At 36.6% G+C, this 15,948-nt stretch overlaps 1 protein-coding gene across 5 annotated transcripts in view; it reads left to right on the plus strand.

Annotated features, from left to right (window-relative positions):
- Positions 1 to 15,948, plus strand: part of KIFAP3 (kinesin associated protein 3) — a 155,107-nt gene continuing 139,159 nt past the window's right edge. For 4 of the 5 annotated variants that reach the window (XM_009193718.2, XM_009193698.2, XM_009193723.4 and 1 more), the window contains exon 1: positions 1 to 168. In XM_009193718.2, the coding sequence (XP_009191982.1) occupies positions 92 to 168 (77 nt within the window). In that variant the 5' untranslated portion in view covers positions 1 to 91. Of the gene's footprint in view, positions 169 to 8,596; positions 8,936 to 15,948 lie in introns of those variants that run through there. The other variant, XM_003893543.3, reaches the window with a different exon arrangement.

Below are 15,948 nucleotides of genomic sequence, written 5' to 3' on the forward strand. Positions count from 1 at the left end.
GAGAATTATTTTAAAGGGTCCTTTTAACTGAAATCTCCTTTGAATTAAGATGTGCTACATGAGCTCAAACTAATTAGAAAGGTGGCAGAAAATGGCATTAATAGCCAGTGGATATGGGCTCCTTGGGCCCCACTGGCCATTTGATGGCATCCCAAAGGCAATCACAAGGTAAGAAAGATTTTCTATGTACTGTTGGAGCAAATCAGGATTGAAATTTATAAACAACATATTTGGAGTATTTTTAAAATGTAATTCTTACCCCTCTGTTTTTTGTTGCTGTGTGGATAAAATATAGAGCAATGAATGTTGCTGAAAGTAATAAATCTCAGCATATGACTTTTTTAATATTAAAATTCTTCAATGGGTCCTCATGTCTGGAGGAAATATTCAAATACCATGTTCTTGTATACCAGGTTCTCCATGATCTTGCCCCTGCTGTCTTTTCCCAACTTATTTTTCATGCTGTTCCACCCAAACCTAATTCTGTCTCAAACTACATACAGGTACCTAACTGTACCATGATATTTCATGATTTTGTGTCCTTGTATGTACTATTACCTTTCCCTATAATATCTATGTTATGCTCTCTGCTAAGCAAAATTTTATTCAGCCTTTGTGAGTCCTACTCTGAGTCTCTATCCTCCAAGATAAGTGGATTACTCCCTTTTGTGCCAACATCCTACTCATGTCATGCTGCTATTATGAAAGCATTAATATAGTCAATAATTGTTTATATACCTAGTGACTAGTTCATGTGCTCCTTGAAGGCAGTAACTGTATTTGATATAGCAGCAGTTGCCATTTATTTAGTACCATGTGCCATGCACTGTGATTGGAAATCCATGATTTTATGCCTTTTTAATTCCTCTTATTGGAGAGCATAGAGGTATAAACAAATAATGCTCATAAAGTAGAGTATATGCAGTAGAACAGAGAAGGCACTCTACTACATCTGAAGCTTACGAAAAGGCTTCTAGGAAAAAGACTTTTGCTTGATGGAACAAACTGTGGTATTAACAAAAGGCTTCCCAATGCAACCCAGACTGACTCCTGTATCTCTAAAGCCCTCTGAAACCATCTTTAGCATGTTGGTGTATCAATGGGATTATTTGTATTTAAATGATTCTGTCATTGGTGTTAGGCATCTTTGTACTCTTTCTCTCCTGGCAAATTATAAAATTGGGAGGCAGCACTTTTCTCAGTACTTCTAAACACCCCACTGTGGTTAGTATTCAAAATACAGTTAACAAATTTAAGAATAAAGTTGAAATAATAATAACATCATCGTTTTCATGTAACTTTAAAATTTATAAGATTCTAACAAAATATCAACTCTTTGTATCCCTGCAATAATCTTTGGCAATATGGGTATTTATCCCAATTTTTCTAAATGAAGTACACACAGAGTGCTTAAGTGACTTATCCAGAGTCATATAATTAATAAGGGATAAGTGGGTGGGTAGTCATATGATTAATAAATGGTAGGTGGTAATTAATAAATGGTAGGTAGGTAATAAATTAAGTTTGCAAACACCTGATTCAGCTAATATCAATTACTCCCCTTAATGTGATAAATACACTGGTATAAATTTAGGTATGCTATCTCATTTAACATTACAATAACTCTAGGATATAAAGACTATTACCCTTATTTTATAGATGAGAAAATTGAAACTTACAGAGTTTAACTTGCCCAAGGTCAAAAGTAAGTAAGTGGTAGAACAGGCACAGTAATCAAGTTCTTACCTCAGAAGAATTCAGGTTCTTAGACACTACACCATACAAGAATGGGATTCCAAGTGCTGAATGAGATTGGTTTCTTCACTCGGCAATTTATAATCCATTTGGGAGGTGAGAACAAAATAGAAATGCAAAATTAACACACACAAAATTACTAACTGATGATGGCTTCTGGGATCTCTATCTCTAGAATTCTCTAATTTTGGTAATGAATTTCTTTTATTTATCCTGGTTGGGGTTCGTGTCTTTGATTAACTCAGGATGTTTTCCAGTCTTAAATATTGGCTTGTCTCTAGTCTCTCTATTCTTTTTTTCCAGCAGTCACATTAAAAGCATATGGATCCTTACATGTTATCCTTCCCATTTCTTAACCTCTTTTTTAAGAAGTGGTTTTCTCTATCACACTGTGTTGCATTATTTCCTCTTATTATTTACAAATTTTCTCTTCAACTGTGTTTATTTTATTTTAGTTATTTATTATTATTATTATTATTTTTGAGACAGAGTCTCACTCTGTTGCCCAGGCTGGAGTGCAGTGGCATGATCTCGGCTCACTGCAACCTCTGCCTCCTGGGTTCAGGCGATTCTCGTGCTTCAGCCTCCCAAGTAGCTGGGATTACAGGCATGCGCCACCACGCCTGGCTAATTTTTGTATTTTTAGTAGAGATGGGGGTTTCACTATGTTGGCTAGGCTAGTTTCAAACTCCTGACCTCAAGTGATCCTCCCACCTTGGCCCCCAAAGTGCTGGGATTACAGGTGTAAACCACCGTGCCCAGCCAACTGTTTAATATGCTGTGTAATCCACCCATTTGGCTTACTACTTTTTTCCTTGCTCATTGTATTTTTTTAAAACAATCACACTGAGAAATAATTTATATACAACAAAGTGGATGTATAATTTATTTTGATACACAATTTAAAAAATTTACATGCAATAAAATGAATGCAAGTATACGTCTTGATGAGTTTTAATAATTGTATTCACATGGGTAACCATTACCCTAAAGTTTCCTCCAGCCTAGCTGCAGTCTATCCACCCTCTATCACTAGCACAAGGAAACCAGTTATCTGCTTTCTGTCATAGTAGATCAGGGTTTGTTTTTTTTCTACTCAAGAATTTCTTATAAATGGAATCAAACCATATGGTCCTTTCATCATATGAGTTTTAAGATTTACTCATGTTGCATATATCAATAGTTTTGGTTTTTCTTAATGCTAAGTAGTATCCATTGTGTGAATATCCCACAATTTGTATCAATTGACATGTTAATAGACATTTGGGTTGTTTCAAGTTTTCTGTCATTATTAATAAAGCTACCATGAACATTTGCAAGCAATTGTTGTGGACATATGTTTTCACTTTTCTTGGGTAGATACATAGGAGTGGAATTGCTGGTTGTATTGTAAATACGCACTTAACTGTTGAAGAAACTATAAAACTGTCTTCCAAAAGGTTGTACCATTTTGCATTCTCACAAGTATTAGAACTCCAGTAGCTCCACATTCTTACCACCACTTGGTATTGTCCGACAATTTAATATTCATCATTATGGTAGTAGGTATTGTGGCAGGTAAAATAATGCTCCCACCCCTCTCACCATCCCCTTCCCCTCTCTCCACCCAAAAAAGTGCTCACATCCCATCTCTGGAACCTGTAAATACATTATCTACATGGCAAAAGGAACTTGATAGATGTGATTAAAGTTAAGGACCTACTTTAACATGGGGAGATTATCCTGAATTCTCCAGTGGGGTCCACATGCATCCCTAAAAGTGGAAAACCTTTCCTGACTGTGGTCACAGAGAGATGTGATAAGAGAAGAAGGACCTGTGAGATGGCAATAATGAAAAGGACTTGGGCCACTGCTGCTGGCTTTGAAGATGGAGGAAAGAGGCCATCGGTGAAGGAATGTGGATGGCCTGTAACAGCTGAAAATGGCAAGGAACTGATTCTCTTCTAGAGCATCCAGAAAAAAATAAATCCTTCTTGGTATCTTGATTTTAACTCAGTGAGATTCATTGCAGACTTCTGATCTACAGAACTGTACTATAATAAATTTGTGTTTTAAGCCACTAAGTTTGTTGCCATTTGTTGTTGCAGCAACAGAAAACTAATACAGGTGTATAATAGTGTATTTCACTGTGGTTAAATTTCTGTTTCCATGATGACTAATGACGTTGAGTCACCATGTGCTTATTAGCTAGCCATGCTATCTCCTTTTATGACATTTTTGTGAATCAATTGCTCATTTTTAGCTAGGTTGTTTAGATATTTTGTTGGCTTGTAATAGTTCTCTTTATATCATGAATACAATTACTTTGTCATATAGATTTACAGCAAATACTTTCAGTCTGTGACTTACCATTTCATTTCTTAATGGTGTCTTTCCAAGGGAAGTTTTAAATTTTGGTGATAGACCTTCCTTCTCTTAAGTTTTCTAAATTATTTTATGATTAATGCAAAATGATAGCACTGATATAGTTCTAAATGTATGTAAAGGAAATTTTAAAGAAAATTTTATTAAAAATGGAAGAGAGTAAACTGACTTAAAGGGAGATGCAGTTTCTACACTTCATTCAATCCAGTGAAATGTAGATTTCTTCAATTCCCACCTATGAGTGAGAACATGCAGTGTTTGGTTTTCTGTTCTTGCGATAGTTTGCTGAGAATGATGGTTTCCAGTTGCATCCATGTCCCTACAAAGGACACAAACTCATTCTTTTTTATGGCTGCATAGTATTCCATGGTGTATATGGGCCACATTTTCTTAATCCAGTCTGTCATTGATGGACATTTGGGTTCGTTCCAAGTCTTTGCTATTGTCTTGTCACCATCTCAATAAATATAATTCAAGATATTGGCTTATTTCATTTAAGTCATTAAATTTATTAGTATAAAGTTCATAATTTTCAAATTATCATTTTTATACCAGTAGAATCTGAATGATGTCCCTTCTTTCATTTCAGATATTAGTAATTTTTCCTATCTTTATCTACTTACCTGTTGATATCTCTGTGCTCAGTTTATCAGTCTGGCAAAAATATAAATTAAAAATGATAAAAAATTTGAAGAGAATTCAAAAATTGTATAGAAACGGTAATTAAACATGTGAAAATATGTTCATACCATTAATAATCAGGGAAATGCAATTAAAATCAAGTGAGATAACCCTGCACGCTTATTAGAATGATGAGAGTAAACAGACAAATTAAAAAACCCCAAAATACCAAGTGCTGGAAAGGATTTGGCTAAATCTGAACTTATACATTGTTGGTAGAAATGCAGAATGGCAGTCACTTTGGAAAACAGTTTGGCGGTTTTGTACAGAGTCATTCATATATTTACCATACAGCTAAGTAAGCGTATTCTTAGATAATTGAACAGGAGTAAAGAAAACTAATTAACACAAAAATCTGTATGTAAATTTTTTTAGTAGCTTTACTCATAGTTGCCAAAAGCTAGAAGCAACTCAAATGTCTTTCTACTAGCGAATGAATAAACTGTGGTACAGTCATACCATGGAATAGTACCTAACAATAAAAAAAAAAGTACTGAAAAACAACATAGATTGTCTTCAAATGCATTGCGCTAAATGAAAGAAACTAGATTCAAAAGGTTACAGCTCCTATGATTACATTTAGATGACATTCTGGAAAAGGTAAAATTATAGGAACAGAAAACAGATCAGTATTTACCAGAGCCTGGGGTTGTGGGGATAAGACAACTCCAGAGGAATACAAGGGAATTTTGGAGGATGACAGAACTGCTCTATATTTTGATTATGTGGGTAATTATGTGACTTATGAGTTTGTCAAAACTTAGAGAACTGTAGGCCAAGAAGAATGCATTTTAGTGTATATAAATTATGGTACAATTTAAATAAAGCATCATGCTGTATTTAATATTCTACAATTTTTCACTCAGTATCATGTTTCTAATATTCAACAGTGACATATGTAAAGTTCAAGTTCATCAACGTTCTCTGCTGCATATTATTGTGTTGTGTGAATATTTCAAATGTATTCATTCATTCTCCTGCAAAAGTATTTCGTTATTGTTTTTCCATTTTTCATTTTCTACTAGTTCAATATTTCTCCAATGATACTGGAAGAAATATTGAAGTATAGAACTAGGAGTAGAATTGCTCTGGACCTTCGCGGTGAGTGTTACAGCTCTTAAAGATGGTGTGTCCAGAGTTTGTTCCTTCAGATGTTCAGATGTGTCCAGAGTTTCTGCCTTCCAGTGGGTTTGTGGTCCTGCTGACTTCAGGAGTGAAGCCATGGACCTTCGCGGCGAGTGTTACAGCTCTTTAAAGGTGGTGCAGACCCAAAGAGTGAGCAGCAGCAAGATTTATTGTGAAGAGCGAAAGAACAAAGCTTCCACAGCATGGAAGCAGATCCAAGCAGGTTGCCGCTGCTGGCTCTGGTGGCCAGGTTTTAGTTGCTTATTTGGCCCCACCCACGTCCTGCTGATTGGTCCATTTTACTGAGTGCTGATTGGTGCATTTACAATCCTTTAGCTAGACACAGAGCGCTGATCGGTGTATTTTTACAGAGTGCTGATTGGTGCATTTACAATCCTTTAGCTAGACACAGAGTGCTGATTGGTGCATTTACAATCCTCTAGCTAGACAGAAAAGTTCTCCAAGTCCCCATCCAACCCATGTCCAGCTGGCTTCGCCTGTCACTGATGATGCTGTTTGCTTGTCTGTTTAAAATGCTGACAGCCAGATCTCCTCATTGTAAAGTAACATTTCTTTCCCTTTAGAATTATCAAGAAATATGTGGGGTAAAACTTTGCCTCACTTTAAATTATTTTAAAGTAAATTAATAGGGCTTATTTGAATCCATTGTTTATTGGGGCTTGCAAAACAGTAACTATCATTATTTTTCTCCATTCCTACCAGGTATTTTTCTGTTAAGAAGAGCTTTTCCTTGTCAAAAGGAGGTGAAATCTGGTTTATTTCCAAAAGAATTAGATTAAGTGTTTCTTTCTTTTAATTACCAGTTTTCAGAGTGAAGATCTGATGTAGTAGTTGCCTCCAATGGAAGTGGGGTTCTTTTTTCCCTGTTTTTCTATGTTGTTGAGTATCATTATGGATTTCATTTTTTTATTTATTTAATATGTTAAATCAATCCCAGTAATTCCATTTGATACCCAAATTGCCTCAAATTCACCAGTGTCCTTTTTATATAATCTTATTAGTCTTTTTCTATGTCCTTACTGTCAAGCATAAAATGTTCCAGGCTCATCTTGTACTTTTCCTGCCATAGACAGCTTATCTAGTTCAGTCCCAGTTTCAGTTATCTATTTATTGCTCTGGTTTCCATTTCCAGCCATCTCTTTTCCTTCTGGCCTCTGGGCATTTTCTCTAGGCTTTTGTTGTTGCTGTTGTTTTTTTCAAGCTCAGATTTGCATTTTTTCAAGCTCAGGTTTGCATTTTTTCAACACCAAATATTTATTCAGTGACAACTATAGGCTGAATACAAAAGTGAACAAAATAAATTCTCTGAGCTCAAGGAGACGACTTACATTCCAAAAATCCTTGTTATATTATCTATGCATTTTAATGTATATTTTTGTCTTTCAATTTTAGGTATTGTGAAGGTTTTAAAGTAATCTAGCCTGCTATATTACCGTTAAAGTTGTCATAAATGATAATTTGTAAAATTTTACATCATTTTGCAGAATTAATATTTAGAAAAACAAACAATAGGAAGTCCAGTGAGGAAGGACTTGCAGTACTCTAGGTATAAAGTGGTTAGACTATTGGTAGAAGTAAGAATGGAGAAAAAAACTGGACTACCTGAATATCTTGAAGGAAGAAAAGATAGAATTTTGTAACACTTTAGTAAGAGGGCATGATACAGAGGAAAGAGTTAAAATTAGCTTCAAATTTTCTTCCCTGGCAGAATAAAGAATGACTATAACATCTACAAAAATAGTGTTGTAGCTGGTGTGAATGGGTGGGAAGATAAAAATATATTTTGTTGGGTAAGGACTGAATTTCTATATTTAATATGCCATGCAGTGCCTTAACATGGTGTTTTACACATAACGGATAATCAATAATTGCATCAACGTACTGCATTTGAAAAAAGCAGCAGAGCAACTACATGCACGTCTCAAGGCAATTGAGAAAACAGGACTAGAAGACAGTGAATAAGTGACAAGATTATAGGTGAGGAGGGGGAGTGGAGATGCTTTCTTTGCATCCCTAGAACTTGGTTTGGTGTTTGGCACACAGCCAGCCCTCAATTCACATTTATCAAATAAATGAACCTAAATCATTTGCATAGACGTAATAGCTGAACTCATGGGAATAGATCTTAAACCAGAGAACATTCAGTTATAAAAGAACCCTTCTTTCCTATGCCCTGCACTGCTCACAATTGCCTGCCTCAGAAGAAGCAATTCTAAACATACCTTGAGTTAGGGATAATTGGTGGAGTTGGAATTTCAGGAACTGTTTCTTGTTGTTGTTGTTTGTTTGTTTTGGTTGGGGAGAGGTGTATTCTAGATCTAAGACATCAAAGTGACAGACTTGCCACCTTCAAGGTAGATATTAATTATATCCATTTTGTACACGGGTCAGATTATCTCCACAAATTAGAGCTTGTATGTGCCGTCAGTGCAATCCAGGCCCCCAAATAGAAACCTCCCTTATTAGCTAGGACTGGACTGCTCTGTGGCATTGGATAACAGGTTCTCGGATTCCCCTCCGTCCTTTCAAGCTGACCTGACAGCCCTTTCTATTCCCATCCTCAAGGGGGCGGTGACTACGGAGCCACTCCTTATTCACGGACGCTCAAATGTGCACCAAAACTTCCCTGCTCCGCTCCCCGGTGCGTCAAACTCGGAGGCCAGCGCCTCACACTGAGCCTGCGCATATAAATGGTGCAGAGCAAGCGCATGCGTCCTGACGGCCCGGCATAGGCGACTCTGGGCGGGTCTGGGCCGCTCCAGTGTTTTGGGGCCCAGGAGCTGTGGGAGGAGCTGGAGGCTTCACCGTGGTAACCAAAGCGCCGCTGCTGCCCCGCCTTGCAGGCCTCAGGACTGTCATCGCCTCTGGGTGTGAGGGTACTTTGGTCACCGTCCCCGGAAATAGCCGCGCCTGCCTCTCAGACACCCCATCCTCCCCACGCCGCTGCCGCTGCCGCCATGCAAGGGGAGGACGCCAGATACCTCAAAAGGTGACGACTCCCCAAGGCTCTGCCCTACCCTCCTTGCCAGGGCCCTGAAGATGGTCTTGGGTTGGCTGTGAGATGTCACTGGGCAACGCTAGTTTAGAAGAGGGGATGGGAAGCAGGGAGAGAAGTCACCGAAAGGAGAGGGAAAAGGTGAAGCGGGGAAAAAAAGAGAGTTCTGGGGGGTTTCAAGGTCCTCTGACCTGATTTGGCGGAGCCCTGACAGCCTTGAAAGATGGCTTCTTCGCTGCATCACCTTATTCCAGGAGGAGAGGGAGGTAGGGCAAGGTAAACCGCGTCTGTCTTTGTTTTTTTTCCCCCTCTTCCCAGACTCTCCATTTTCCCATAATAGATAAAGCCCATGAGAGCCTGGGAATGAAATCTGGTGCATCCGCCCTTGGGCCTCAGTTTGGGGTTCACTGCCATGGGGTTTTGAAATGATGAAGGAGAAGGAAGTCGTGGATTCTACCTTTTGGAAGGCTGGATTGAGATGTTGATTTCTAGTCTCTTTCTGCTTTCCTCATCCATGTCATCCATTTGACTGCCATATATACAACATAATTTTTGTAGGACATTTCGTAATTATCAAGAGGTTTGTTCAGAAGCTTGATGACAATAAAATAGACCATCATTTCTTTTAAATATTTATAGTATCAATTACTCAAAAAATTGTAGTCTGTTGGGATTATTTGGCTGCTGGCAAATACTCAGATCATTCCTGATTGGAAAAAAAAAGATACCTCCCACTGGACCAAGAGTAAGCAGTGATCCAATAGAAAAAAATTTTAATTCAGTACTGATTCAGTAAATACCCTGGAAAAGTCACATGTATTCCTTCCTTTGGGCACAGTTTCCTCATCTGAAAATGGGACAGGTGTTAACTTCTGAGAGATACGAGGACGAAAGATGAAAATACTTTTAAAAAATGAAACATGAATGTAAGGTGGTGGTATTATTTGAAGTCATAATACACTTGTACTGAATATTTTTATTCTGGCTTGGCTGAGCTCTCGTCATCACAGAAAGATCTTCCAAGTGTTAGTAGACTCATAAAAGGGATTCAAACAATTTTTTAATAAATAATCAACTATATTGTCCTTGCAAGACAGGCATGTATTGCCTGTCTTTATCATTTTATATAAATATATCTGAAACTGGCAAATAGCCAGACTTTATAAGTAAAAATTTTTAAATGAATATATAAGCTTACATCAGTGTTTATTTCCTCACTGAATTTTACTTAACGTTGGTTTTTAAAATACCTTTGTTAAAAATTTTGTGACACAAGAAAATAAATTGTCTTTTAACTTTAAATTCAAAATTGTTCTGGAACAAAGAGCCGCTGTTATACCATTAGCTGCTTTTCATGTAATATATTTGTGTCAGAGGTAGTTATTCTTAACATTATGGTACTAGTATGGACACTCAGGCATACTGTGACTTATAATTCTCAACCCATTGTTTGCTTTTAAACACATACTATCTAGAGTTCCAAAATTAAAACTGAGCCAGTCAATGAAATGTTTGAAGTAAAATGAGATTAGAATCTGGAATGGTTGAAAAATGCATTTCTCAATTTCATCTAATTTTTTACTATAAATAAGAAAAAGTTTGAATCGTCTGCTGTCAGACTAGAAATATATAGGAGACATGTATTCATACAGGCCTGATGGAAAATATTTATGATGTCCAATAGAACCTTCCATTTTAATTATTGTTTTTTGACCATGATTACATATATTCTTTAACAATATTTTTACTTTTATATTTTGTTTTTCACAAGACAGCAGATAGCAGTATATTTTCCGTCCCTTCCTACCTGAATAATTCCATATTCTGGTCTTACAAAAATAATTTTTTTTGGATCCCTATGTGTTTTGGTGTTTGATTCTTACATGCCCTTCCCTTTATCTGGAACTTGTCCTGTTCTTTGCCCAGTTAATTCCTCATCTTTCGTGTTTTGATATAAATACTACTTTTTCCAGAAGGCTTTCCTGAACTTCCTTTTCCCCCCTCACAATCCAGGTCAGGTATACCTGTTAGGGTCTCATGATAATTAATACCTTGTTTTTCTCTAATCTTACTATTTTATATTTCCTTCCGGTTTATAAACTTCATAAAGGTAAGGTGCTATGTCTATCTTACTTCCCATTGTGTCCCCAGCACTCAGCAAGGTGCCTGAAACATAGATTATTAAGTAAAGTCAGAGTAAGACTAGAAAGAAATGTGGGCCAAATCATATGGGGCTTATGAGCTTTAGTAAAGAGTTGAGAGTTTATTATGAGTGCATTGGGGAACTACTGAAGTATATTAAAAGTGAACAACATTTGTTCATTCATTCAATAGTTGAGATTCTACTATGTAAAAGTCATTGAGCCAAGTGATAAAACATATTTGGCAAATTAAACAAGTATATTCCCTGCCTTCATGGCATTTACACTCTAGCAAGTAATACAGACTTTAAAACATACTGATATTTATTGTATTTATACATGCTATATGAAAAAAAGTATGTGGGCTTTTGTGTCAGGCTTTTCTCACATAGTATATCAAGGTCCATCTGTGTTGTAGCATGTATCAGTACTTCATTCCTTTATATAGTTGCATAATATTTGCTGTGGTTTGGATATAGTTTGTTTCCACCAATGCTCATGTTAGAACTTGGTCCCCCAGTGTGGCAGTGTTGGGAGTTGGAGCCTGGGAGGTGTTTCAGTTTTTGGGGTGGATCCCTCATGAATGGCTTGGTGATGTTCTTGCCGGAGTGAGTGAATTCTTGCTCTAGTGAGACTGGATTAGTTCTCTTGGGAGTGGATTAGTTCCCTCTAGAGTTGGTTGTTATAAAGCCAGGAAGACCCTCGAGTATTCTCTCTTCTCTCTTCCTCTTTGATTTTGTCCACTGTGTTATAATGAAGCACAAAGCCCTCACTAGAAGCCAGGGTCATGCCCTTGAACTTCCCAGCCTGCAGAACTGTAAGCTAAATAAACCCCTTTTCCTTATAAATTACCTAGTCTCAGGTAATCTGTTATAGCAACATAAAATTGACTAATTCAGTATTCCATTTTATGGATATACCACATTTTGTTTAGTTATTACTCATCTGGTGATGGACGTTTGGGTTGTTTCTACCTATTGGCTATTGGGAATAAAGCTGTTGTGAACTTTACTGTACAAGTTTTTGTTTGAACACCTGTTTTCTATCTTTTGGTGTATACCTAGGCCTGGAATTGCTAGAGCATATGGTAATTCTATGTTTAATTCATTGAGGAACCACTAAAATGTCTTCCCTAGTGACTGCACCATTTTACATTCCCATCAGCAATGTATAAGAATTCCAGTTTTTCCATATCCTCACTAACACTTGTTATTTTCTGTTCTATAATTATTACTGTACTAGTGGATATCAAATGGTATCTTACTTTGGAATTGATTTGCCTTTCCCTAATTGCTAATGACATTGAGCTTTTCATGTGCTTCTTGGCCATTTGTCTTTCTTCTTTGGGAAAAGGAGTTCTTTATAATAGAACCTTGTCAGATACATGATTTACAGATACTTTGTCCCATTCTGTGGGTTTTCTTCACACTTTCTTGGTATGTAAAACTTTCATATGCAAACATTTTTAATTTTGGTGAAGTCTAATTTATTCTTTGGTTGCTCATGACTTTTGGCATCATTATTTAAGAAACCACTGCTAAATCCAAGGTCATGAAGGTTTGTCCTTCTGTTTTCTTCTAAGAGTTTTACAGTTTTAGCTCTTAAATTTAATATCTTTGATCCATCTTGAGTTAGTTTTTGTCTATGGTGTATGGTAAGGGTCCATCTTCATTCTTTTATATGTGACTATGGTGTATGGTAAGGGTCCATCTTCATTCTTTTATATGTGACTCTCTAGTTGTTCTGACATCATTTGTCAGAACAAATGTCAGAAAAGAACAGTAGACTGTTGTTTTCCTCCATGAATGGTTTGGGCAATTTTTTTGAAAATTAAATGACCAAAAATGTTGGGGTTTATTCCTGCACTCTCAATTATATTTCATTTATCTGTCTGTCCATGTGCTAGTACCTCACTGTTTTGATTACTGAAGCTTTGTAGTGAGTTTTGAAATCCAGAAGTGTGAGTCCTCCAACTTTGTTGTTCTGTTTCAGCTATTTAGGGTTCCTTGTATTTCTATTTGAATTTTAGGGTTGACTTTTCCATTTCTGCAAAAAAAAAAAAAAAGCGATTGAGACTTTTGGAATTTAATGAATCTGTAGATCACTTTGGGGAATATTGCCATCTTAACAATATTAAGTCCTTCAGTGCATGAACATGTGATTTCATTTAGTTCATATTAATTTCTTTCAGTAACTTTTTGTTGTTTTCAGTATACAGTTGTTCCTTGGTTACATTTATTACTGAATATTTTATTCTTTTTGATAGTATTGGAAATGAAATTTTCTAAATTTCCTTTGCATATTTTTCAGCTCCAATATATAGAAAAACAGTGGATTTTTTTGGTGTGTTCTGATCTATTCTCTAACTATGCTGAAATTGTTTATTAGCTCTAGCCAGTTTTTTGTGCCACTTTTAGAATTTTCTATACATAAGATTATGTCTTCTACAGATAGAAATAATTCTACTTCTTCTTTTTCAATCTGGATGCCTTTTTTTTTCCCCCATGCCTCATTGCTCTGGCTAGAATTTCCAGTACTATGTTGAATAGAAGTCAGGAAAGTGGATAAACATTCTTGTCTTGTTCCTGATCTTAGGGGGAAAGCTTTCATTCTTTCACCATTGAATATGACATTGGCTGTAGATTTTTCATATATGCCCTTTATTATGTTAAGGGACTTTTCTTCGATTCCTAATTTATCAAGTACTTTTATCATAAAAGGATGTTGGGTTTTGTCAGATGCTTTTTCTGCATCAATTGAGATAATCATGTACTTCTTTGCTTCATTCCATTAATGTGGTGTATTATATTGAAATGCCCGTGTGGCCATGTTGTGTGGTCCTTTTGATATACTTCTGGATTCTGTTTGCTAGTATTTTGAGGATTTTCACATGTATATTCATAAAGGATATTGGTCTGTAGGTTTTCCTGTAGTGTCTTTGTCTTGCTTTGGTATCGGGGTAATGGTGGCCTCATGGAATGAATTAGGAAGTGTTTCCTCTACTGTTATATATTTTGGAAGAGTTCCAGGGTTTTTTATGTTAATTTGTCTTTAAATGCTTAGTAGAATTCACCAGTGAGGCCATCTGGTACTGGACTATTCTTTGCTGAAAGGTTTATGATTACTGATTCAATCACCTTACCTCTAGTTCTGTTCAGATTTTCTATGTGTTTTGAGTCAGTTTTGGTAGTTTGTGTGTTTCTAGGAATTACTCTTTTTCATGTAGGTTATCCAGTTTGTTGGTGTTCATATTATTCTTTTGTAATTTTTTGGGAGCCGGAGTCGCTCTATCGCCAGGCTGGAGTGCAGTGGCGGATCTCAGCTCACTGCCAAGCTCAGCCTCCGGGTTCCGCGCCATTCTCCTGCCTCAGTCTCCCGAGCTGGCTGGGACTACGAAGCCGCCACCTACGCCCGGCTAGTTTTGTATTTTAGTAGAGGCCGGGGGAACCACGTGTTAGCCAGGATGGTCTCGATCTCCCGACCTCGTGATCCGCCCGTCTCGGCCTCCCAAAGTGCTGGGATTACAGGCTTGAGCCACCGCGCTTTTGTAATTTTTTAATCATCAAAAGAGCAGCAGTAATGTCCCACTTTCATTTCTGATTTTAGTAATTTGAGTCTCTTCTTTTCTTTTTTAATCAGTCTAACAAAGTTTTCGAAAAATGTTTGTTGATCTTTTCAAAGAACTAACCTTTGTTTTCATTTTCTCTGTTATTTTTCTAGTCTCTATTTCTTTTATTGCTGCTTTCTACTATTTCCTTCTGCTAGCTTGGGGTTTTGTTTGCTCTTCTTTTTCTAGCCCCTTAAGGTGTAAAATTAAGTTAATTCAAAACCTTTTATTTTTTTTTTTAAATAGAGCGTCAGTATAGAGTGTCTTACTGTGGATATCTTTGAATTTCTGAGTTTATCTTTGAATTTCATTGAGCTTCCTGGATGTGTAAATTTGTCTTTGGTCTAATTTGGGAAGTTTTTGACTGTTTTTTCCCAGTATTCTCTATGCTCCTTTCTTCCTCTCCTTTCATACCCTCATTATGCATATGTTGGTATACTAGATGGTGTTCCATAAGTCTCTTAGGTTCTGTTTATTTTTCTTCATTCTGTTTTCTTTCTGTGCTTCAAAATGGACAGTTTCATTTGACATATCTTCAAGTTTGCTGATTCTTTTCTCTCTCTGCTCAGATCTGCTGTTAAAAACCCTGTAGTGATTTTTTTATTTCAGTTATTGTACTTTTCAGCTCTAGTATTTTTATTTGGATCCTTAAGATAATGTATTTTTAAACTATTTATTTGTTGAGACATTGTGTTTCTGCTTTTTCTTAGTTCTTTGCACTGGTTTCTTTTTGCTCTTTGAACATATTTAAGACAGTTGATTTAAAGTCTTTGATAAGTCCAGTGTTTGTGCTATAGCATGGACAGTTTCTGTTAATTTTTTTTATTCTGAGAATGAGCCATAGTTTCTTGTTTCTTTGCATGTTTCATATTTTTTTGTTGAAAACTGGGTATTTTGAATATTATGATGGCCAAAGAAAGAAAAGAAAAAAATACTCTTTGTGTCTTTGTAGGTTAACTCAGTGTTTGGATATGCCTTCAACACTTAGTCAGGCAATTTACAGTTTTACCTTAACCTTCATTTGCTGCTTGCACAGAGCCTAAAGACCAGCCAGAGGTAAAATCTTGTGGTCTTACCAGGTTTTTTCTGGGTATGTATTCTGCCCTGACCATACTCATGGATTTCTAGATTTCTCTTTATGTGCAATAGCTTTTCAAAGCATCTATTCCCCCAAAATGTCTGACTCCCTGGACTTTCCTCTTAGGCTTTCAGCATGTTTTGTTTGACCCCGCTATTACTATTTATCCCAGGGGTCAGCA

The sequence above is a fragment of the Papio anubis genome, chromosome 1, assembly GCF_008728515.1.
Source record: "Papio anubis isolate 15944 chromosome 1, Panubis1.0, whole genome shotgun sequence".
Taxonomy (NCBI): Eukaryota; Metazoa; Chordata; class Mammalia; order Primates; family Cercopithecidae; genus Papio; species Papio anubis.